General features: G+C 45.4%; 1 protein-coding gene across 3 annotated transcripts in view; it reads left to right on the top strand.

Annotated features, from left to right (window-relative positions):
• Positions 1 to 25153, top strand: part of DSCAM (DS cell adhesion molecule) — a 673153-nt gene that overhangs the window by 487587 nt on the left and 160413 nt on the right. For all 3 annotated transcript variants that reach the window (XM_073668460.1, XM_073668459.1, XM_073668461.1), the window contains exon 22: positions 21807 to 21924. In XM_073668460.1, the coding sequence (XP_073524561.1) occupies positions 21807 to 21924 (118 nt within the window). The remainder of the gene's footprint in view (positions 1 to 21806; positions 21925 to 25153) is intronic.

Genomic DNA, 25153 nt, shown 5'->3' with positions numbered 1-25153 from the left:
GTAATCTCCATTTTGAAGGGTGTGGTTTTGTGTGAATGACAGAGATTGGGTGGGAAGTCATTCACCATACCTCCCCTCAGGGTGTGGCTGAGCAAGCTTAAAGGGGTTTTCCCACGAACATAAGTTCATTTTAATAATTTTCTGGGTCTGACCGTGTACGGAACATACCACTGCTCCTGGGCAGGGGTGGAAGCAAATGACAATACAGACATTACAGCAGGGGATCGCACAGGATTAATTTTGTGAGGTAAAATTCTTCACTGCCTGTTTTTAAACAATATTTTCCCTCACAAAATGAATCCTCTGTGATCCCCTGCTGTAATGTCGGTATTGTCTTTTGCTTTGTCCCCTGCCCAGCCCAGGAGCTGTGGTATGTTTCATACACGGTCAGAAACGGCTATGGATTAATTTAACTTTTGTTTGTGGGAAAACCCCTTTAAGTGCTCAGTTACTATTTTTTTTTCTGTTGTTGTGTTTGGAGAGGCAAGGTCTCCAGACTGGGGAAGCCATAGCTCAGGAAGGAGCTGAAGGCTGTGCTACAACCTGTGTGGGCAAACCCCACACTCCTATGGACTGTGCTATCTTTTATCTTTTGTTTTGTGGTTTTGCCAGCAAGGCCGTGTTTATTTTTGCTGGAGCTGCGGTGTTTTATGCCAAAAAATAAAGCCTGCAGAGTAAACCTGATTCCTAGTCTACTTCCGAAAGCGGCCGAGTGAGTCGTCTTACCACAGTTGGTGTGAGAATGCGGACAAGATTCCAGGAAAACGTGTACCTGCTACAGAGAACGGAGGATGTCCTGGTTGAAGGCTGTCAGCCAGCAGGAGACGTCTGGCAGCATGGAAGAGCTAATTAAGCACCTGGTGCAGAGCCAGCAGAGCATGCAGCTACAGCACTTGCAGAGCCAGCAGAGCATGCAGCAGAGCATGCAGCAGCAGCACAGAGAGCAGCTACAGCAGCAACAAGAGACCACTAAGCTGCTGATGCAACAGATCCAGCTACAGAAAGAGCAGCAACAGGATCAGCATCGTCAACAGCAGCAGCAGATCGAGTTACTTGCGGAGGCGATCCATGGCAAGTCAATGGCTCCGACAAGTCCAGGTGATGACGCACACATCAGGAAGACGGTAAGGAGAGCGTTGCAGAAGATGACCCCGGAGGATGATGTTAAGGCGTTCCTGACAGTTTTTGAAAGGGTGACGGAATGGGAGAGATTGCCGGGCAATGGGCGGAGGTTCTGGCGCCATATTTGACCAGGGAGCCGCAGAAAGCCTATTACGATCTGACTTTACAAGACGCTAAGGAATACACCAAAATTAAGAACTGAGATATTGGTACGCTCAGGAGTGACTATGTCTGACAGAGCACAAAGGGTCCACCACTGGGTGTATGCTGGCGACAAAACTCCACACTCACAGATGTTTGACTTGCTACATGTAGCCCAGAAGTGGCAGCAGCCAGAGTCTTCCTCTCCCGCCCAGATGGTTGAGCGTGTGTTGATGGACAGGTTCATCCAATCCCTACCCAGGCCGGTGCAGACCTGGGTTACCCAGGGCGACCCTCGGAATGCAGACGACCTCATGGGTCTGGTAGAGAGGTACCAAGTGGTCGAAAAATCCCTAGGGAGACCCGACATAGTCACATCCCCATACTGGAGTGACGAAAAGGGGGCTGGTTCACCACGGAAGGGGTGCAGAGCCACAACTGGGGGGCGTCCCACTTCCACTGAAGGTGCTGCAAGGACTGTTGTTAAGGATGTAGTCTGTTGGCGGTGTCACAAGCCGGGACACATAGCCACAAACTGTCATACGTCTGCTGAGCCAATGACTGCAGCCTAGCAGACGATGTTCATGATATGCTTACCCAGCCTGCAGTGTGGACTGTCAACCCGGCGAGGGGCCGCAGGCGTGTGCCGTATCCGTTAATGGAGTGATGGTCCTGGGGTTGTTGGACTCAGGGAGTCAGGTAACCTTAATCAGTGCCACCCTTCCCCACCAGCTGATCCCTTCCAAATCTGTGGGCGTCCGCTGCATACATGGGGATGCCAAGAACTACCCGGTGGCCAGAGTGACAGTCAGAACAGACTGTGGCGCCCAATCCCACGAGGTCGGGGTTGTCAAGGACTTGATACATTCCGTCATATTGGGGCGCGACTTTCCCTTGTTCTGGAACTTGTGGGGGAAGGGATCTGGACTGAGTCACATGGACAAAAGCCAGGACCCTAGAGAAATACCTGGGTCGACATTGGAAGTGGATGAGTTCCCACTGTGTGTCCTTGTCGGCGACGAGGACGAGGCTGTGACCGAGGTGGTCGACCTCCCTGAATTAGAGGTGCCCGAAGAGAACTTTGGGTCAGCTCAAGTTCGGGACTTGATCTTGAAAGGGGCGTGAGACAATGTTACTGTTTGTAATGGTGTTGCTCAAGAGCCGGGGGCGGACACCAAGTACCCACACTTTGCAGTTCAGGGGGAGCTATTATACTGGGTGACCAAACTAAAAGGTGAAGAGGTAGTGGAACAGCTGTTAGTTCCAGGGCCATACCATTGGAGGGTATTAGACATGGCCCACTCAGATATTCTGGGGGGGACACCTAGGGGTTGAGAAAACCCAGGAGAGAATAATGAGGAGGTTCTATTGGCCGGGATGTTACCGGTAAATCTTAAACTATTGTAGGTCCTGCCCCACCTGCCAGATAACCGCGCCCACCTCCCACTTCCGTAGTCCCTTAGTTTCACTACCTGTGATAGAGGTTCCGTTTGAGAGGATTGCCATGGACCTCATGGGTCCCATAGTGAAATCAGCCCAGGGCCACCAATACATCCTGGTGGACATGGACTATGCGACACAGTACCCCGAAGCGGTACCCCTAAGGAACTCGGCCAGTAAAAGTATAGCCCAAGAGCTGTTCCATATTTTTGCTTGTACAGGTCTGCCAAAAGAGATTTTGACAGACAAAGGAATCCCCTTCATGAGGTAGGCGATGAAGGAGCTATGTAGAGTCCTTCAGATTGCCCAGATTCGGACATCAGTTTACCATCCGCAGATGGACGGCCTAATGGAACACTTCATAAGACCTTAAAGGCGATGCTCAGGAAGGTCGTTAAAAAGGATGGGCGAGACAGGGACTACCTGATCCCATTTCTACTTTTCTCCATCCGAAAAGTTCCTCAAGCCTCCACTGGCTTCTCTCCGTTTGAGCTCCTGTATGGACGGCATCCTAGAGGTCTCCTAGACATCGCCAATGAAACCTGGGAGGCCGAGGTCACGTCCCACCGGAGCATCATCGAACATGTCGCCCAGTTACAGGAGAGAATGGTGAAGGTGATGCCCATCATGAAGGAACATCTCCTCCAGGCGCAGGAAGCCCAGGCGAGGGTGTACAACCGGTCAGCAAGACTGAGACAGTTCAAGCCTGGGGATCCCACGATTGAAAGTAAGTTCCTGGCCAAGTGGCAAGGCCCATATGAGGTGGTGGAGAAACTCGGTGAAGTGAACTACAGCCTGGCCAAAGAAAGCCACACCAGGTGTACCCTGTAAGCCTGCTCAAGCCGTGGCGAGATCGGGAACCCATGGGAACTCCTTCCCTGGGAGCCACTCCCAAATGCCAGATGGAAGATGTCACGATAGTGGAGACCCTTTCGCCAGCCCATAAGCAACAGTGCCGAGAACTGCTCCAGCAGAATTGAGACCTGTTCTCAGAGTTACCAGGTCATACCCAGGTGGTAGAACATGGCGTGCTAACAGAGCCGCATGTAAGGGTGAACCTGAAGCAATACAGGATTCTGAAGCACACCGGGAGGTGATCTCAGCCGAGGTGAAGAGGATGTTAGACCTCGGTGTGGTAGAGGAGTTAAAGAGTGGCTGGTCGAGCCCCATCGTCCTCGTGCCAAGGCCCAACAGAGAGTGGAGGTTTTGTAATGACTACCGCCGGCTGATTGAGGTGTCCAAGTGCAACGCATACTCGATGCCCTGCGTCGACGAACTCATCGAGACGCTGGAACCGGCGAGGTATATTATCACCCTCGGCCTGACTAAGGGCTATTGGCAGATCCCCATGTCCCAGACGGCCAAGGAGAAGAAAGCTTTCTCGACACCTGATGGGTGCTTTCAATACACTCGGATGCCGTTCGGATTACAGGGGGCCCCAGCCACCTTCCAGAGGGCTATGGATCGGATCCTAGCCCCACATAAAAAGTATGCCACAGCTTATCTTGATGACATTGTAGTCTTTAGCCCAGACTGGACTAGTCATCTACCTAAACTACAGGCCGTTCTGGATGCTCTGAGGAAGGCGGGATTTACTATAAATCTGAGAAAATGTGGCGTTGAAAGGAAGAGGCCAAGTACTTGGGCTATGTCATTGGGAGAGGCAAAATAAAACCACAAGTCAATAAAGTGGAGGCAATGCAGACCTGGCCTCAACCACTCTCCAAGAAGCAAGTGAGAGCGTTCCTGGGAATTGTGGGTTATTACCGGCGGTTTATCCCAAATTTTGCCATGATGGCCGCGCCACTTACGGATCTCCTAAAAGGTACCAGATCAACCATGGTGAAGTGGGTGGAGGAAACAGAGACAGCATTTCAACAGTTGAAGCTAGCACTGTGTAAGCAGCCGGTCCTGGTCGCACCAGATTTTAAGAAAGAATTTGTGGTCCAGACGGATGCTTCAGAAGTTGGCCTAGGAGCCGTACTCTCTCAGGAGATAAATGGGGAAGAACATCCCATCCTCTATCTGAGCTGGAAGCTCTCATCGTGCGAGAAAAACTACGCAATAGTAGAAAAAGAGTGCTTAGCCATAAAATGGGCCGAAGATACACTGAGATAATATCTAGTAGGCCGGAAATTTAAACTGGTAACAGACCATGTCCCTTTGAAATGGTTGAGAGAAAAGAGAAGTAAAAATGGCCGGGTACCTAGATGGTTCTTAGGTCTCCAGGATTTTAATTTTCACGTGGAGCATAGGCCTGGGAAGTTACACGGAAACACTGATGCCTTCTCTAGAATTCCCTTTCTGGTGTCTGAAAGTGCCTAAACCCCCGGCTTTGGGCAGAGGGGGGAATATGTGACAGTCACTGGTGTTAAATGGGAGGGCAGAATGTGTCACTACGGCTGTTAGCAGTGTAAACTGAACCTAGAACTTTTTCCCTAGCATGTTATGTGTTGGGGGTGTATTCACCATTTTGAAGGGTGTGGTTTTGTGTGAATGACATAGAGATTGGGTGTGAAGTCATTCACCATACCTCCTGTCAGGGTATGACTGAGCAAGCTTAAATGCTCAGGCACTATTTTTTTTCTGTTGTTGTGTTTGGAGAGGCAAGGTCTCCAAACTAGGAAGCCATAGCTCAGGAAGGAGCTGAAGGCTGTGCTACTACCTGTGTGGGCGAAACCCACATTCCTATGGACTGTGCTATCGTCTATCTTTTGTTTTGTGGTTTTGGCACTAAGGCCGTGTTTATTTTTGCTGGAGCTGCGGGGCTTTATGCTATACAATAAAGCCTGCAGAGAAAACCTGGTTCCTGAGTCTACTTCCGAAAGCAGCCAAGTGAGTCTTGTTACCTCATTAAACACTACCTTTCAAAAGTTTGGGGTCATTTAGAAATTTCATTATTTTTGAAAGAAAAGCACATTTTTTTTCAATGAAGCTAACATTAAATGAATCAGAAATATACTCTATACATTGTTAACTTGGTAAATGACTATTCTAGCTGCAAACGTCTTGTTTTTATTGCAATATCTACATAGGTGTATAGAGGCCCTTTCCAACAACCACCACTCCAGTGTTTTAATGGTACATTGTGTTTGCTAACTGTGTAAGAAGGCTAATGTATGTTTAGAAAACCCTTGCACAAGTATGTAAGCCCAGCTGAAAACCATTTGGCTGATTTGAGAAGCTATAAAATTGACCTTCCTTTGAGCTAGTTGAGAGCATTACATTTGTTTGTTCTATAAAACTCTCAAAATGGCCAGAAAAAGAGAACTTTCATGTGAAACTCGACAGTCTATTCTTGTTCTTAGAAATGAAGTCTATTCCATGCGAGAAATTGCCAAGAAACTGAAGATTTCTTACAACGGTGTGTACTACTCCCTTCAGAGGAGAGCACAAACAGGCTCTAACCAGAGTAGAAAGAGAAGTGGGAGGCCCCGCTGCACAACTGAGCAACAAGACAAGGACATTAGAGTCTCTAGTGTGAGAAATCGACGCCTCACAGCTCCTCAACTGGCAGCTTCATTAAATAGTACACACAAAACGCCAGTGTCAACGTCTACAGTGAAGAGGCGACTCCGGGATGCTGGCCTTCTGGGCAAAGTGGCAAAGAAAAAGCAATATCTGAAACTTGCTAATAAAAGGAAAAGATTAATATGGGAAAAGAACACAGACATTGGCCAGAGGAAGATTGGAAAAAAGTTTTATGGACAGACGAATCAAATTTTGAGGTGTTTGGATCACACAGAAGAACATTTGTGAGACGCAGAACAACTGAAAAGATGCTGGAAGAGTGCCTGACGCCATCTGTCAAGCATGGTGGAGGTAATGTGATGGTCTGGGGTTGCTTTGGTGCTGGTAAAGTGGGAGATTTCTACAAGGTAAATGGGATTTTGAATAAGGAAGGCTATCACTCCATTTTGCAATGCCATGCCATACCCTGTGGACAGCGCTTGATTGTAGCCAATTTCATCCTACAACAGGACAATTACCCAAAGCACACTTCCAAATTATGCATGAACTATTTAGGGAAGAAGCAGGCAGCTGGTATTCTATCTGTAATGGAGTGGCCAGCGCAGTCACCAGATCTCAACCCCATTGAGCTGTTGTGGGAGCAGCATGATCGTATAGTACGCAAAAAGTGCCCATCAAGCCAATCCAACTTGTGGAGGGGCTTCAGGAAGCATGGGGTGAAATTTTTCAAGATTACCTCAACAAATTAACAACTAGAATGCCAAAGGTCTGCAATAATGTAATTGCTGCAAAGGGAGCATTCTTTGACGAAAGCAAAGTTTGAAGGAGAAAATTATTCTTTCTAATAAAAATCATTATTTTTAACCTTGTCAATGTCTGGACTATATTTTCTAATCATTTTGCAACTCATTTCATAAATAAAAGTATGAGTTTTCATAGAAAACATAAAATTGTCTGGATGACCCCAAACTTTTGAACTGTAGTGTATAAACACAGTGGCTTCCAAAATTATTCCCCCCTTCGTTTTATACCTATTTTGTTACCTTACAACCTGTGTTTAAATATTTTTGTAATCTGATTTGTACGTGCACTTAATAATCTAAGTTGGTGAAGGAGAAGTGAGAATAATATAGGCTTAAATTTAATTTATGGGATCAAATAACTAAAAATTGGCATGTTCATATGTTTTCACCCCTTTTGTTATGAAGCCCCTAAAAATTTCTGGTGCAATCAATTATCTTCATAAGTTACATGCTTAGTGAAATGAAGTCCGACTGTGTTTAATCTAAGTGTCACATGTCTGTCAGTATATACAATTTACCTCTTCTGAAAGGCCACAGAGGCTGCAACACCATTAAGCAAGAGGCACCACTAACCAAACAACACCATGAAGACCAAGGAGATCTCCAAACAAGTCAGAGACAAAGTTGTTGAGAAGAACATGTCAGGATTGGGCTATAAAAAATATTCCAATCTGATGATCCCCGGAGTTCCCAAGCAGAGACTGGAGTATCTGTCCATACAACCACAAAAAGCCGTACACACCATAGAGGTGGCCTTTATGGAAGAGTGGGCAGAAAAAAGTCTTTACTTACACATGAAAATTGTAAGGCTTCTTTAGAGTTTGCCAAAAGACATGTGGGAGACTCCCCAAATGTACGGAGGAAGGTGCTGTGGTCACATGAGGCTAAAATGTAAATTTTTGGCCACCAAGGTAAACGCTATGTCTGGCGCCAAACCAACACAGCTCATCACCCAAAGAACACCATCCCCACAGTGAAACATGGTGGTGGTAGCATCATGCTGGGGGGATATTTTTCGGCAGGGAAAATGGTCCGAATTGAGGGGAAGAAGGATTGTGCAAAATACAGGTATATTCTTGAGTAAAACCTCTTTCAGTCTATGATTTGAGACTGGGATGGAGGTTCACCTTCCAACAGGACAGTGACCCAAAGCAACAGTCGAGTGGTTTAAGGGGAAACGTGTAAATGTTTTGGAGTAGCCTAGTCAAAATCCGGACCTTTATCCAATTGAAAATCTGTGGTCAGACTTGAAGATTCCTGTTCACCAGAGGAAACCATCTAACTTGAAGGAGCTGGAGCAGTTTTACCTTGAGGAATGAGCAAAAATCCCAGTGGCAAGATTTAGAAAGCTCTTAGAGACTTATCCAAAGTGACTTGCAGCTGTAATTGCCGCAAAAGGAGGCTCTACAAAGTACTGACTTTAGGGAGGGGGAATAGTTATGCACACTGAAGTTTTTAGTTATTTTGTCCTATTTGTTTTCTTCACAATAAAAAGAAAACCATATGTTCACAGTTGTAGGCATGTTCTTTACAAGAACTGATGCAAAATGTAAAAAAAAAACTGTGAAATTCCAGGTTGTGAGGTTGCAAAACACAAAAAATGCCAAGGTGGGGTGTGTGTGTGTGAATACTTCCGTAAGCCACTGTATATATATTTTTTTACTTGGTAAATGCCGCTCTTTCCCTGAATCTTCCGTTGTTTTTTTTCTTTTGTTCTTGCGCCACTCCGTTCCTGAGATATGGCCACCTCTTCTAATCTAGTACTTTTAGCCAACAGTGTGTGGACTAGATTTATACACAGAAAAGAGGTGGCCATCTCTCAGGAATGGAATCTATTATATCTTCCTGTCTCGTTCTGTATTAGATTCTTTCCCTAGATGCTCAGACATTATATTTCTTTGGTCTGATCATGCAGCTGTTTTTGGATCGATCTCTCCAGTGCATAAACCTAATAATGCTTTCACATGGAGGTTAAATGATAGCATACTTAGTGATGTTCTCTGTATGGTTGAGGTTGAGTCGGCGGTTTCCTCAATTGCCTAAACCACATGCATAAAATGGGAAGTTCTTAAGTGCGTTCTCAGAGACATTATTATCTCTTGTGGTTACACGGCTTTAAAAAGAGAGGTCTACCAGACTAAAGGAGAGTAAAGGAACAGGCCATCAAGAGATCTTCTCTGACCTTTCAGGGGGAGATTTTGGTTACTAGACATTAAATTCCCAGTATTCTTGATCAGAGATCTCTGAGGGCTAGAGAGAGATTGCAAAGTGTTTTCTTCGAGTATTACTTACGAGATCTTTACATCTAAGACTACTTCAATCCCACAATGCCTTCATTCACTTTCAATTAGAACTTCAATAAAGAGGTTTGTTTTATCCTTTTCCAGCGCCTTATCCAGTTTCTAGCGCCCCACTGACCACTTCAATTTGCACACTGTTCATTCACTTTCAGTCATGGAGGGGCAAGGTTAATTCTCCCTCGGACATCATAATCCAATTCTTCCAGTTCTTTAGGTAATTTTGTAACGTATGAATCCCCCTGGTTTCCCCAGAACTCTTCACATCACAGTGATATGATTAAAGACTATTTATCCCGTTTCGCCCCAACTCCATTGAAAGATGAAGATAGAAATTTTCTTGAGAATGAGCTCACCGAACCCGGGTCCTCCATTATATCTTCCTTTCTAAAAGTCTTTCAGGCTACATCAGAGGTTTGTCTATTCCCTTGTCAAGACTTGATATTTCTTTCATCTTGACGCAAGGGAAGAACAACATGTCCTATGGTAGTTATAGGCCAATTTCACTTATTAATGTAGACATCAAGATCTGTTCAAAGATCTGGTCTGCCTTATAAACAATGAGCTTGTGGGATTTATCCCGGGTTGTGAGGCCCATGACAATACTACCAAGACTCTTTCCTTGATCTCTCGAGACTTCCACTCTGCTTACTCTTGGTTGATGCTGAGAAGGTGTTGAACTGGGGGGTTCCTGTCGGTGACTCTGGGGGTCTTTGGATTGGGTCCATTGATGACTCGTTGATTCCTTGCCCTATATAGCCAACCAACAGGTGAGAAGTAATGTCTGCCTCTCGGACTCGTTCAATATCAATAACAGTGCCCGTCAGAGACGCCCATTGCCACCCCTCCTGTTTATCCTGGTAATGAAATCTTTGGCGTATGCTCTTAGGAGTAGTGATTCTCTCCAGGGAACAAAATCACGGTGTAGCCATCATAAGATCTCTATCTCTGCAGATGATTTACTTATATACATCAAAAACACCAGAGTAGGCCTCACTGTCATTCTTAAGGTGTTTCAGATGTTCATTAATCTCAGCAACTTTATGGTCAACTTACAGAAATCAGAGATGCTGAATGTATCACTCCACCAATAGGAAGTGGATAATTTGAGATCAGATTTTCTTTTTTATGAGGTAAACTAGGCATATTAAATATTTTGGATATATGGATTCCGGCTACCATGACAAATATTTTTCATCTTCTCTCTCTTGTTGCGTACCCCTGAGTCGGTCTTACTGAGGTAGGATTCTCTCCCGCTTTCTTGGTTGGGAAGAGTAAATGTCAAAATTGATTTTCTACTACCAAAGGTACTAAACCTTTTTCAAACATTACCCATCGCTTCACCTCGCTGATATTTGATAACCTCCGTGGAGGATCTTCTGTAGGTTTACTTAGAAGGGATCGGTCCCTCATTTGAGTCACCCACTTCTAATTCGACCAATCAATAATGGAGGTCTTGTTTTTTTCTTAATTTTATAAGGCAACATTATTTAATCATATACTCAATCTGTTCAGAGATAGGAGATCTAAGCTTTGGGTTGATGTGGAGGCTGTTGACTTTCTCTTGCCATTAGAAACCTTATTCTGAGCTAGATGTGTGGCCAAGGAGTGAGTCCTAATATCTTCCCCCATGTTGTTCTTACTGGCACACTTTTGGGACAAAAACTTGCATACATTAGGGGTTGCAGGTCCCCCCTCTTATCTTTGGCAACACTGGTTTTCAAGCTGTCCCACAGGTCAATATTTAGGGGGGTCCAGATGGTGTCATTAAACCCCTATCAGATCTTTTAAATTTTACTCTGACCCCTAAAAGGGCCAATGTGACAACGAGAAGGAACCTACTAAGACCACTAAAGTTTTGAAAGTAAAGTATGCGATTTTTTGTGCCACAGCAAACAGCCTTTTCGGAAATATTCCAACCCCTTTATCGTTGTGCCTTCTGGCAGGAAACTCTCTGCTGGAGTTTGTCTTTAATTTCCCAGAGTTTAATGATAAGAGACAATGACTGCTCACTAGTGGAGAACATCACTTAATGTTCCCTCTCAGTATGAGCCCTGTAGACTTTTGTAAGACGACGTCATCTGCAGAGCCGGTAATGTGCCGCAAATGAAATTCTTATTTTTTACATTAAAATAGTTCTTGCCTGATTGACTTAAAACAGAATGTGGATTTCCCAGGTCGTCGTCTCCCATCCTCGCCTCCTTCCTTCTATTGCCTCAAAGCTTTGAATTTCCTCACTTCTCCTGGTCTAGTGATCTCCCTGAGGCTGTACGAGTAAAACTAAAAACACTATTATAATACTTGCCTCTTAAATATTGAGCCAAAAAAAAAAAAAAAACTAAAATTTTCTCTGCCCTGAAAGAAAGAAAGGATTTTTTTTTTAATATCCTGTCTGTGTTGCATCCAGGACCCGTACCTGGAGGCTCGAAGCATTCGGATAAGTTAATTTGTCTGTTTTGTTTGACTCCCGCGTTCCTGCGGCTCCTCTACAGCTTAGAGTTAGCTGCGGTAATGGATGTCTGTGGCAGGATTCACTGCAGGGAGGCTCTCAGCAGCATCAAAATCTCATTATCACACTCATTATTTTCACTGCAAACTAAAGGAGAGTGACAAGCACCAAATGAAAGCAGAACATTTTTTTCCGAGCCCGTGCGCGGGGACGTGTTATGCTTTCAAACACCGAGCGTCAACTTATTTCCTAATAACTCAATAAGAAATGTGTAATTAAGGAGGCCGCCGAGATGTTGTCACAATCTGTTGAAGGATTTCTGGAACCCAGTGTTAGGAATAAAAAAAAAAAAGACTAGAAAACTTGTCCTGAAAGTCATCACCAACTCTTTATTATAACACACTCATAATAAAGTTCTTTGACCTTCACAAATATTACAGTACTTACAATGGAGGTCTTGATCGGTAGCATCTAACCCCCTACTTGCATGAATTTGCACCCTTACAGCAGGGATAACACCATCCATATCAATGTTAGTCAAAGAAAGGCTTCTTCATACCTCCAATGGGACCCCAAAACCACGTTTGTAACTGCCAAGACCAAGACGTCATAACCAGTAGCCATCAAGACAGGGAAGTCCTCGTCCATGGCCAGGTCAACTGACAATAAAAGGGGCAGGCGGTCAGGGATCAAGCACACAATGGAAAATGTCTCTCTGACCCAGGATCCATTCCACCAAGAGGTCTCTTACCTCACATTGGGATTACTTCCATTTCCACCCGCCCTTAAGCCACTCACTTGTGGACCTCTCTACTTCTGTGCAATTTTTTTCCTTGGTACTACATCACCTCAACACTTTCTCACTGGCCCATTGCTGTCCCTTAGTCCTTTGCCCACTTCATTGCTGACTAAGGCCTCTGTTTGACCATCGAAGCAGTTTCTGTGGTGGGCCTTGCTGCTGATTTCCAGCCTTGCCAGGCTCAACTTAAGCCTCCTTCTAAACACCTTCTATAAATTTCCACTACTTCAGCATAAAATATTCCTGTATGCAAGTCCCTAGCTTTGTAAAAGTTTTGCTATCTCTTTTGAGAAATTATAAAATGTTTCCACATAGCTACTCAACCCTGCTGGCAACAGCTTGGTTTAAAGGAGGTTATCTTGGTAAGACAACCCCCTTAAGGCTGAAAATACCACTTTCCCAAAATAGGTTAAATGATGCAATACAAGTTGCCAACAAGCTCTAGGTGCAATTCACTATTTATGATTGATGGCTCCAAACTTGTTTTACTCTTCAAATTTCGGTTGATGATATTTCCTATGCAATGGTCGGTCCTCCTGGCAGTGCTATACATTACCATAGATGGGGTTTACAGATCAGTAAGTGGGCCTGATGCCTGCTACAAGTAAAGCCCCCCACAATAATGAATCAGGCTTCATTTTGGACAAGGGAATTGCACGCTCAGAACGGAAAAAAGAGATGAAGCTTGTGCAAACTCCGTCTAAAGGTTGATGTCTTGGAGGCAATTCCCAGCCAGTCCTGTTATTGGGCTTACTGGTCCAGATTTTAGGCTTTAAAAAGTTCATAAATATATCGATGTAAGGTGTGTGTGGTGCTAAAAGTTGTCATCGAGTGTGGCGCGAATAAAGAAAAGCTGCCTGTCATGTAGTGAGAAAAAGTGCTGTGCTTTAAAGGGTTGGAAACAAAGAGGTGTCCCTTCAAACAACCATCACCAGCCCCAAAGCGCGGATGTTATCGCCATGGCAGATGGGGACCTACTGAAGGCCTCTTTTGTGTGCCATATTTTTACACCTATAAAGCCGCAGTGTATCGCAGTGTATTGCATAGATGATCAAACGATGGATCGCAGGTTCAACTTGCCTAAGGGGACTATTAAAATATGTAAAATAATATTTATAAATATTTTTAACAAGTCAAAAAATATAAAAATTTAAATCATTATGTCCATGAAAAAATAAAAAAGTTAAAGGCGGAAAAAAAATAACAAAAATGGCTACATCTTCACGGGATTAAAACAAAAAATGAGCTTAATATTAGACAAATCTGGACATGCAGTATACTTTAACATTTACTTACGGGTTTCAATTAATTTGCAGAGCCCTGTATCATTAGACAAGCCTTGCTGATAGATAAATTCACATTCATATCCTAAAAAAGTCATTGAAGTTTGAGAACCTCATAACCGGAAGCGTTTGCCATACTTATTATCTCTGATATTTTATATACTTGGCAAATGGTCTTGGTGCCGGAGTCTTCACAGCCCCTAACATGATCCAACAATCTGCAAACAGGCCTGAACAAACAAGTCATATTTGCAAACTGCTGTTGTAGATTTTCTTTCCTGGGCCCTAAATGATTTATCTACTCAAACAAATTCCACCTAAGGGCCTCGAAGGCTACAACCATAGACTGTGCTGCTGGTAGGCCTCACTTGGTGAGTGTTACGTAGCTCTAAAAATGACTATCACGCACAGGCTACAAGGTTTACCCTGGCCTTCACCCTTTAGTCCCTATACAGGTATCTGGACTTAAACAGTGGCCTTTGGGCTGGAGCCACAGAGTAAGCTGCTGGCCAGTGGTGCAGGCTGGCAGGGATAGCCAGGTTACAACCAGGAGGATCATACTGTACAAAATCAGCAAGCAAAAGAATGGTCAGGAAATGGTCCATGGTCAGACTACAAGGACATAATAAAACATGAGGCAGGAGCTGAGACCACAGGACTGAACCAGAGCCGACAAAACTATATATGGTTGCTTCCAGCAGTAAGCTGGGAGCTTTAATAGGGTGTAGTGCTTTCCAATAGGCCGAAGCAGGGAGCTGATTACTTCAGCTAGATAGCACACACATCCATACTGCCAGACTGGACAGCACTTCATGTCCCAGCCACAATAATCTTAGTGGATGTACAGAGCCTAGAGATTCTGGTCCTGAGGTGTCATCAGTCACCAGTGCTGCCCACAGAATGACTATGGCGGCGTCTAGTGACGGAGGCAGACATGACACAAGCAGGTCCTGCTGATGAGACAGTGAGGAGGAGTCTCGAAGCTCTTGATTCAGAAGAGCAGTTGGAATTCAGCACGGACAAGTGACGAGAGGGCAACAGGGTAGTCCAGCTGGAATTACAGCGGCTGTAGAGAAAGGATGGCATTTGGAAGAGTAAAGCAGTAGTGGCAGAGGTGAGTAGATTAGAAAGCTCACTGAAGAGATGTAGCAGAGTTCAGTAATGTGGCAGAGTCCTGAGATATAGCAAAGTTCAGTATGTCAGGGGGCACGTTGTGGCAAGGCAGCAGAGACCAGTGAAGTAGTAAGGCTGGGTATGTCAGAAGGCACAATTTAGCAGAGCTCCTGGGTATGCCAGGAGGATTTTAGTGGCTATGTGGAAGAGCCCAGCTATATAGCTGAGCTGAGTATTTGCAGAGGCACACAGTGAAAATGTAGTAGAGCCCAGCGAAGTAGCAGAGCAGGGTATGTCAGGAGGCACAGCATTAGCAGAATAAAGCAATGAGGATCCGATATAGCTGTATAAATGGCAACTACCTGAATTCTCAGTCGGGGCTAATGGAGCGGTTCAGCAACAGGATAGGATCCCAGTGAACAGCACAGCAGAGAGACGGCAGCTGCAGAGCAAGAATTGAGCGCAGCACAGCATGGGCCAAGTGTCAGTTCCCCCAAGATCTAGGCACTAGATCTTGGAAGAACTGGCACGTGGCCCATTCTGTACTGCACTTCATTCTAGGGGATACAGTTTCTTCTTGTGTTGACATAGGGAGACTTATGGGTCAGGCAACGCTGTCTTGGAAAAGGGTATATGTGGCACCCCAGGGGTCCGGTTGCCACAGTGGCATTGCCTCCCTCACAAGAGGTGATGCCATGCCTGGAAGCAAGCAGGAGTCCCCTAATCAGGTTTTACTAAGCATGCATCACTTTCCTGGCTCCAGACCAGCAAGGGGAGTTCCTCCCCTTGGCAACTGGGATCTGGGGGCGGGGTTAGTTAGTCTTAGAGTGAGGAGTTGAAGTGAGGACGTCGAAGAGAGAGGAGCTGGGGACTGGAGCTGCGCGGCAGCTCATCCCAGAAGAACCAGCACAGAAGAACCGGAAACCGGAGTCCGAGGTTGTGGGGCACCGAAGGCCCAGCAGTAGAAACCGGAGGGCAGGAGACTGCAGGTTTCCTGGCCCCAGCAGACGCCCAGAGGCTCAGCAGCACCGCAGGGCCCAGCACCGCCACGTGGGAGCGACGCATCAGCAAGGCCCGAGCTGCCTGTCATACGGGTGAGCACAGAAACGTTACACTCAGGGACGAGGGCCGCAGCACAGCTATAAGCAGCAGGGCCAAAGAGTTAGTGGAAAGGGAAGGCCTCCAACTTCACCTGGCAAGGAGGATTCTCTACTTGCTTCCAGGCTGCCCGGACTTCCACTTCTAGCCAGTACCCTAGTCCCGGCTTGTCTAATCACCACCAGTAAAGATAAGAGGAAACCGCCATTAAGTTGTGCACTGATTATTGCTGCGCCATCAACCCCTGCACTACAACGCCCAGCATAACCCATAACATCTACACTGCCCTGGAGCTAAGCTCTACCTGTGGAGAGCCAAACCATCCCTGCTGCAGTAACATCAGCTCCAGAGGACCTGCTCCGCAGCGGCGGCTCCCTTAGCCGCATACCACAGGTGGTGTCACAAACTTTATACAATCACTATAAATCCCCTATCAATAACCCCTTTTTATTGACCACCCTGGGTCACGGACCGGGTCACCGCCACTGTGACATCCCCCAGCATCTACTGGCCCGGCATCGGGTACCCCACAGCCCAGGGGGCGCGTCATATACAAATCAGTTCCCATCCAGGAGGGAGAAAGCTAGCTCTCTAGTGTTTCCTTTTGGAGGCCGCCACTCTATAATTCAACATCCAACTCTTTAACATGTCTCTTTGTGATGTATTTTCTTCTTGTAGAAGACTCCGGTTTGGCCTAATATCTAAGCCATTTGGCTAGGCTTGTTAAATGGTCAGACATTGAGTTATAGGTCGCCGTCTTCTGCTGTTTCTAGTGCTGCGCCGCGTCCACTCCACGATCTTGTGACTGCAGCTCTGACTGGCCAGAAATCACTCCCAACGTAGAACCTCGTTCGGAGTCTCAGCTTTACAGTGAAAATGACTTCCAGTCCACACCGCAAACACTGGAGTGATCCGGAACGTCACAACTGCGGTCACGAGCCCAGAAGTAAAGCGGAGCAAAGCTGAAAACTGCAGAAGACGGCGACTGGTAAGTATTTTGCCACACATGGAGCGTACATTACTGATACCTAAACAGTGGTGAAATTTACAAAAAAAACAAAACACCGGAGTGGTACTTCAAGGACAAATTTAGTATGACAAGGTGGTCAGACCGAGAGAGTGGCTCATACAGAGGTGTCCCACAGAAGGGACATGACATCCATGTATCCTGAAAAAACATAGAAAAAAGTTTTTTTCTGGTGTGCAGCAACAGTAGCCAAAAATATAGAAGGTTTCTCCAAGCTTGCAGACCATACTAAATTAATTTCAGGGCAGACAGTCTATCAAAGTGTCACTGGGGCAAATAAGGTGTAATTAATGAGATTTGTTACGGGCAGTGTTATTACTGTGAATATGATGAATTACTGACCATACAGTAGCACCACCGGCAGGGCACTAATGTCCTCATGCTTTATTTCCAAGCTCCAGCTCCCTATTGTGTGAGCAATTTGCAAAGAAGGGTAAGAAAGTCCAGTCCCCTATGAGACGGAGAAAGGACGGACGTGTGCAGGAGCCAGAGGTGGCGGCACACTAAATAATTCATGCTCCTGTTTTAATCTAAAGAAATTAAAATTTTGGACATTTCGACAAAGATCCACTGACCCCCCTTGTACTGTGTAACAAAGCCTGAAGATAACCAGCATCTGGTTTCCTTTTTTTCTGTCTTCAAGGACGTTCTTGTGCAGAGAATCGCCCTCTGGATAATAAAAAGCAAATTTAGCCTGAGATGAATGGTTTCATAATATGCTTGAGCTGTTTGGAGTAGAAGTTTATACCTTCACTGTCACTTTAATCGACCATTATCGGCCATTAGTGTTTCTTTCGTTCCTCTTCTTTGTGTTCTTTTTTTTTTTGTGTATACTACAAGTTTGCGTGTATGCAGAGGAAGTCTGACCTTAATGCTGGTGACTGGTGGCTTGTGACTAAAAGTTTCTAATCGAGAACTTTAGATAAAAGCCCTCCATGAACGCCAATGAAATATTATATGAATCTGGAATCTCAGTGCCTGACACCCCTGTAAATATATTTCTAAAATAAAGTCAAATAGGTTGGATTTTTATCAATGAACTTGAGAATGAATGAGTCGCATTCTCCACAAGCTAGCCCTTGAGTGGAGTCTGTTGGCACACCTCCATCTCAGTCTCAACAGGCAAAACGCTCAAGTTTCATATGATGAAGGGAAGAATGCACTCACCCTGTAACGCTATTGCCGGTGACCCTGCATGGTTCTCCTTCCTACTCCATGCAGGGATGCCGGCATACCCATGGCCCCGGCTGCGTGGCGTGGTTCCTGTCTTCATGTGTTGTGTGTGCTGCAGTTACCGGTGGCGATGCACATAGTTAAATGCCCACAGCCATTAGCTGGGAGGCATTTAGTATAAGAGTACACTTGCAAAATGACTTCCAGACAATAGCTGGGAGGCATCTTGTTTGAAAGGCACCCTCCCCAATAAGTAGGCACCAAGCAACATTAAATCATTAGGTAGTATAGTGTTCTACTAGTGAGTTGTGAGGTCCCCTGGTCCATGTATGGCCAGTGTCCTGAACCTGAGTCCCTGGTCCTTGTGCAGGCAGTCCTGAACCTCGTCCCCCGGTCCGTGTGTGGACAGTACCTGAGCCTGTATCTGAGACCTGTGTATCTGAATGTGTGCCTATCCTAGTATTCCCTGTATCCGGACTGTCATAACAGTCTCCAAATCTACCCTGTCTGAGACTTTGTGTCAGTATCCGTAAACCCGTAGATCCTGAACCTAGTAGTCTGAACGGAGCCCATGTTCGTGTCAGTAACCATTCTGCAGAGGATCCAGAACCTTTTATTCTGAACGGAGTCTGAGTCTTATTTGTGTCTGCGTACCTGGCCCCTGGGGCCAGCAGCTGCAGTATCGGGGACCGTCTAGGAGTGGTACCTGGCGGCTACCTGCCGCTCAAGCCTGACTCCACCATCAGAAGCTCCAGTGAACACCAGGTAGCCACTTAATTACGCCCCTCCTAAGTAAGCCTTGCCCCGTGGCACAGTGGGTCCACGAACCACGTGCATGCGTAACACACCCTTGGATTTTTTCCTTATTTACAATCATGAATGTATGGTCTTGGCTAGAGGTGAGCAAAAAAGATTTTCAAGACCCTCTAGCAGCCACACTGGTAACGCATAACCTCCGAGTCCTGCAAATCTTCTACTACCTGGCTGTATCCCTGGCACCTCTTTTAACTAGTACATCATCGCTGGAGCACCACGCACCCATGGGGTCATGGCTGGCCTACTAATCAGACGAGGCGCCAGGGATGCCAATAGGTAGGAGGACTACCGTTGTGGCCATTGGACCAGGGCCTGCAAATCTTTTTGCTTAACACTAGCCTTAGCCATTTGATTTAAGTGTAGTAGGAGAAATGTAGGGTTTTTGAATGCTTTTCTGCAGATTTACAGTGGGTACGGAAAGTATTCAGACGCCTTTACATTTTTCACTCTTTGTTTCATTGCAGCCATTTGGTAAATTCTAACAAGTTCATTTTTTTTCCTCATTAAAGTACACTCTGCACCCCATCGTGACTGAAAAAAAACAGAAATGTAGAAATTTTTGCAAATTTATTAAAACAGAAAAACTGAAATGTCACATGGTCATAAGTATTCAGACCCTTTGCTCAGACACTCATATTTAAGTCACATGCTGTCCATTTCCTTGTGATCCTCCTTGAGATTGTTCTACTCCTTCATTGGAGTCCAGCTGTGTTTAATTAAACTGATAGGACTTGATTTGGAAAGGCACACACCTGTCTATATAAGACCTCACAGCTCACAGTGCATGTCAGACCAAATGAGAATCATGAGCTCAAAGGAACTGCCCAAGGAGCTCAGAGACAGAATTTTGGAGAGGCACAGATCTGGCCAAGGTTACAAAAGAATTTCTGCATTACTCAAGGTTCCTAAGAGCGCAGTGGCCTCCATAATCCTTAAATGGAAGAAGTTTGGGACCACCAGAAGTATTCCTAGACCGGGCCGTCAAGAAAAACTGAGCAATCGTGGAGAAGAGCCTTGGTGAGAAAGGTAAAGAAGAACCCTAAGATCACTGTGGCTGAGCTCCAGAGATGCAGTAGGGAGATGGGAGAAAGTTCCACAAAGTCAACTATCACTGCAGCCCTCCACCAGTCGGGCCTTTATGGCAGAGTGGCCCGATGGAAGCCTCTCCTCAGTGCAAGACACATGAAAGCTAGCATAGAGTTTAGTCAAAAACACATGAAGGACTCCCAGACTATGAGAAATAAGATTCTCTGGTCTGATGAGATGAAGATAGAACTGTTTGGTGTTAATTCTAAGTGGTATGTGTGGAGAAAACCAGGCACTGCTCATCACCTGCCCAATACAATCCCAACAGTGAAACATGGTGGTGGCAGCATCATGCTATGGGGTTGTTTTTCAGCTGCAGAGACAGGATAACTGGTTGCAATTGAAGAACCAATAAGAAGCAAAATGAAAATAAACCCTGCTGTAAATAAATAAAAAGCAAGTGCATTTAAATTAAATAGGGTTCTTAGTAACACTGTTTTTGATCAAAAATAGTATGAAGGCTATCCCACTAGCGACAAGGTGAATCCGTTCGGCGTAGAACCTACTCTGTCTAATATTAAAAACCTTACCATGTGTCAAAGTTGACCTCTGTGTGAATAAGGGCAGACTGAGGCCCTGGTCCCAAACTAGGAACACAAGCCAAGGGATGCTTTTTAAATGTGTTGTCCAGCTCTAGACAAGGGAGGCCACACCCAGGATTGCACAGAATGCAATCAAAATCAAAAACAGTGTTACTCAGAACCCTATTTTATTTAAATGCACTTGCTTTTTATTTATTTACAGCAGGATTTATTTGAATTTTGCTTCTTGTAGGTTTTTCTGATTCATGGCCATTGTGACACATGCATCTATGTGCTGCATGTATACCATTTTAAACCAAGCTCAAAATTTGTGTTTTTTATTTTTTTTTTGGTTGCAATTGAAGGAAACATGAATGCGGCCAAGTACAGATACTTCCAGAGTGCTCTGGACCTCAGACTTGGCTGAAGGTTCACCTTCCAACAAGACAATGACCCTAAGCACACAACTAAAATAACAAAGGAGTGGCTTCAGAACAACTCTGTGACCATTCTTGACTGGCCCAGCCAGAGCCCCGACCTAAACCCAATTGAGCATCTCTGGAGAGACCTGAAAATGGCTGTCCACCAACGTTCACCATCCAACCTGACGGAACTGGAGAGGATCTGCAAGGAAGAATGGCAGAGGACCCCCAAATCCAGGTGTGAAAAACTTGTTGCATCATTCCCAAGAAGACTTATGGCTGTACTAGCTCAAAAGGGGGCTTCTACTCAATACTGAGCAAAGGGTCTGAATACATATGACCATGTGATATTTCAGTTTTTCTGTTTTAATAAATTTGCAAAATTTCTACATTTCTGTTTTTTTTTCAGTAAAGATGGGGTGCAGAGTGTACTTTAATGAAAAAAAAATGAACTTTTTAGAATTTACCAAATTGCTGCAATGAAACAAAGAGTGAAAAATTTAAAGGGGTCTGAATACTTTCCGTACCCACTGTATTAGAAGAATACTCACTGATCCAGGAAAAGAGAAAACGGGAGGAAAAACTCCAGCTTCATCTCCCCCCCCCCTCCTCCCCGCCTAACATTTACTGTGGTGTAAATGCAGATAGAGAGCTCCTTGTAGGTACCATCTCGATCTTCCTATATGAATACATAGATCCTCTGTTGAAAACTGTAGCAGCTCTAACATTTTATTTTCCTCAACAGCCCCTGCTCGAATTTTAACCTTCAGTGGGACCGTGACAACGCCGTGGATGAGGGATATTGTTCTGCCCTGCAAAGCTGTTGGAGACCCTTCCCCTACAATCAAATGGATGAAGGAAAGGTAACCATGAACCAAATGTGCAAAAGTCAAAGTCCACCCCTTCCCCTGCTAATCTGGTAGACCTAAGATCTAATAGGTTATTAGGGAACCAAAATAAATAGACCCTCCTGGGAAGTGATTGCTCCAAAGTAAACTCCATATTGTCTTCCACTTGACTATTGTAGTTTCAGAGCCGGGGCCTTCTCCTTGGGTTTTCTGTGACCATACCAAATCAATTATTGCCATTATATATCACTGAGCTTGTGACCTCTGCTTCAACTTCAATCAGGTGTCACTGTATTGCACAATCAGGTTTTAGTAGAGAGTAATATATGGGTAATCTGTCAGCTCTGAATCGATATCGAGAGAAATCCCAGTTTTATGGTGACATAGAGCTCCTGCTTTTTCGACAGCCTGGTCCTTTCTGATGGGATCAATAGAGCATCTATTAGGTTTTGACAGGTCCCATGTCATCTAAAAGACCACGTCTATGTGGTATTATGCAAATAGTAAGTGACAACTCTGGGCACATTAGCTCATGGGATCTCGGGATCTCCAGTGGCGTATATAGAAATCACAGGGCCCCCAAGCAAAAGTCCTAAATCCCACCCCACCCCCACCAAAAAATAAATACAATTGGCGGAGTAGGTGGCGTCATACCTCTAAACTATTAAAATCAGGGAGAGGGACAGATGTGACAGCTGATACAAGATAATTATGGCAATACTGAAGCCCCTTAGTGCTCTCTCACACTACTATACCCCTTTCATGGCTCTTATCGAGTATAATGCCCTAATAATATGCCCCCCATACTGCATGATACCCCCACAGTGAACTCCCCGCACAGTCCCCCCTCACTCTCACATTATGACAGTGGTTCCAGGAAGGTATGCCGCCACTACAGTAACATCAGCACAGTATAATTACTCCCTGCTCCTATGTACTAATGGTACGTGACCAAGCTTTCCCATCCCGATTTCCATGCTGATTTCTCTCTACGTCCCTGCTCCTATAACTAATGGTACGTGACCAAGCTTTCCCATCCCGATTTCCGTGCTGATTTCTCTCTACCTCCCTGCTCCTATATACTAATAGTACGTGACCAAGCTTTCCCATCCCAATTTCCATGCTGATTTTTCTCTACCTCCCTGCTCCTATATACTAATGGTACGTGATCAAGCTTTCCCATCCCGATTTCCATCCTGATTTCGCTCTACGTCCCCGCTCCTATATACTAATGGTACGTGACCAAGCTTTCCCATCCCAATTTCCATGCTGATTTCTCTCTACCTCCCTGCTCCTATATACTAATGGTATGTGACCAAGCTTTCCCATCCCGATTTCCATCCTGATTTCGCTCTACGTCCCCGCTCCTATATACTAATGGTACGTGACCAAGCTTTCCCATCCCAATTTCCATGCTGATTTCTCTCTACCTCCCTGCTCCTATATACTAATGGTATGTGACCAAGCTTTCCCATCCCAATTTTGATGCTGATTTCTCTCTACCTCCCTGCTCCTATAAACTAATGGTACGTTTTTCAAATAACAACTACTACCCCCCACTCTTATTTATGACTGTTTAATTGGCCTTTGAATATCCAGCATGTGGCTCAGCCTTAATCAGCTGGTTCACAGCTGAATGCATTCTGTAATAAATATATTGTGAACTATGAGTCTGTTAAACTTTAGTCTGTGTCCATTGCTTAAGTGTGAGATTTGAATTATACCTGAATTGAACATGAAGGGAACAGAAGGGAACGGGATACTATGTCACAGTAAACAATGTTTGTGTTTGTTTTCACTCTCACCCCCTTAATCCTTCACTTTTTACAACCATCCCTAATCCCTACACCTAGTAATGAACTCTTCATTTCTCCCTCCATCCTCCCCATTCATCTCACCTCCTCCTCAGAATTATTCTTCTACATTCTACCCTGTGTCTTAAAACACAGACAGCCACCTCATGCCCTCTCCTGCTCCCACCTACTAGTACTTTCTCTGCTCCTCCTCACTGCTGGCGATATCTCCCCAAATCCTGGTCCTCCTCACCAGATCCCCACAGTCACTTCCACCTACTACCCACGATCTTTCACAAATTCTCGCACCCCTTCTAACATTATACCCATCCACCAAGGCCCCCCTTTCCGCAGTCCCTCTAACAGGAGCTCTATGGAACGCTCACTCCGTCTGCAACAAACTTTCCTACTTTCATGATCTCTTCATCACTACCAAGCTTTCCTTCCTCGGCATCACTGAAATCTGGCTCACCCCATCCGACACGGCATCTCCTGCTGCAATTCCGTACGGTGGATTCCATCTTTCCCATCCCCCCCCCGCTCCAATGGCAAGCATGGTGGAGGAGTAGGTTTCCTCCTATCAGATAACTGCTCCTTCACCCAAATCTCACTGCTGCCTTTTGTTATTCTCCCCTCTTTTGAGGTGCACTCTGTGCACATCTACTTCCCCTCCAACCTCCAACTGGCTGTCATTTACTGTCCCCCAGGGTCAGCCACCACCTTCTTTGACCACTTCACCACATGGCTACTTCATTTCCTTTCTACTGACATCCCCACTATCCTCATTGGCGACCTCGACATCCCCATTGACACTTCCCTCTCAACTGCCTCTAAGCTTCTATCCCTCACTTCCTCCTTCGGCCTTACTCTGTGGTCTTCCGCAACCACCCATAAAGATGGCCACACTCTGGACCTCATCTTCACCCGTCTCTGCTCCCTGTCTAACCTCTCTAACTCACCCCTCCCTCTTTCTGACCACAACCTACTTACATTCTCTACCCTCTCCTCTCCAGGTCCTCAATCCCCACTCCACCAACTTGCACACCCTCGTAGAAATCTTAAACACCTTGACCTGCACTCACTCTCTGAATCCCTTCTCCCTCTTACTGACATTATTTCCTTACACGATGCAGACGTTGCTGCCACTTTATACAACACCACAACAGCTGCAGCTCTCAATTCGGTCACCCCCTCACACATACCAAAGCTCGCACAATAAACAGACAACCCTGACACACTAGCCTAGCTAAAGAACTGCGATGGGCGTCCTGGGTTGCTGAGCGTAGATGGAAAAGGTCCCACTCCAATGAGAACTTCACCGCATTCAAACAGTTCCTCACTACCTTCAAGTCCACACTCACTGCAGCAAAACAAACATACTTCTCATCTCTCATATTCTCCCTGTCTCCCAACCGCAAACAACTATTCAACACCTTCAATACTCTCCTCCG

Source organism: Phyllobates terribilis, unplaced genomic scaffold, assembly GCF_046119375.1.
Source record: "Phyllobates terribilis strain yellow unplaced genomic scaffold, ASM4611937v1 Scaffold_2__4_contigs__length_985480577, whole genome shotgun sequence".
NCBI classification, from domain to species: domain Eukaryota; kingdom Metazoa; phylum Chordata; class Amphibia; order Anura; family Dendrobatidae; genus Phyllobates; species Phyllobates terribilis.
Note: the sequence above shows the minus strand (reverse complement) of the source record. Positions and strands in the feature narration are given on the sequence as shown.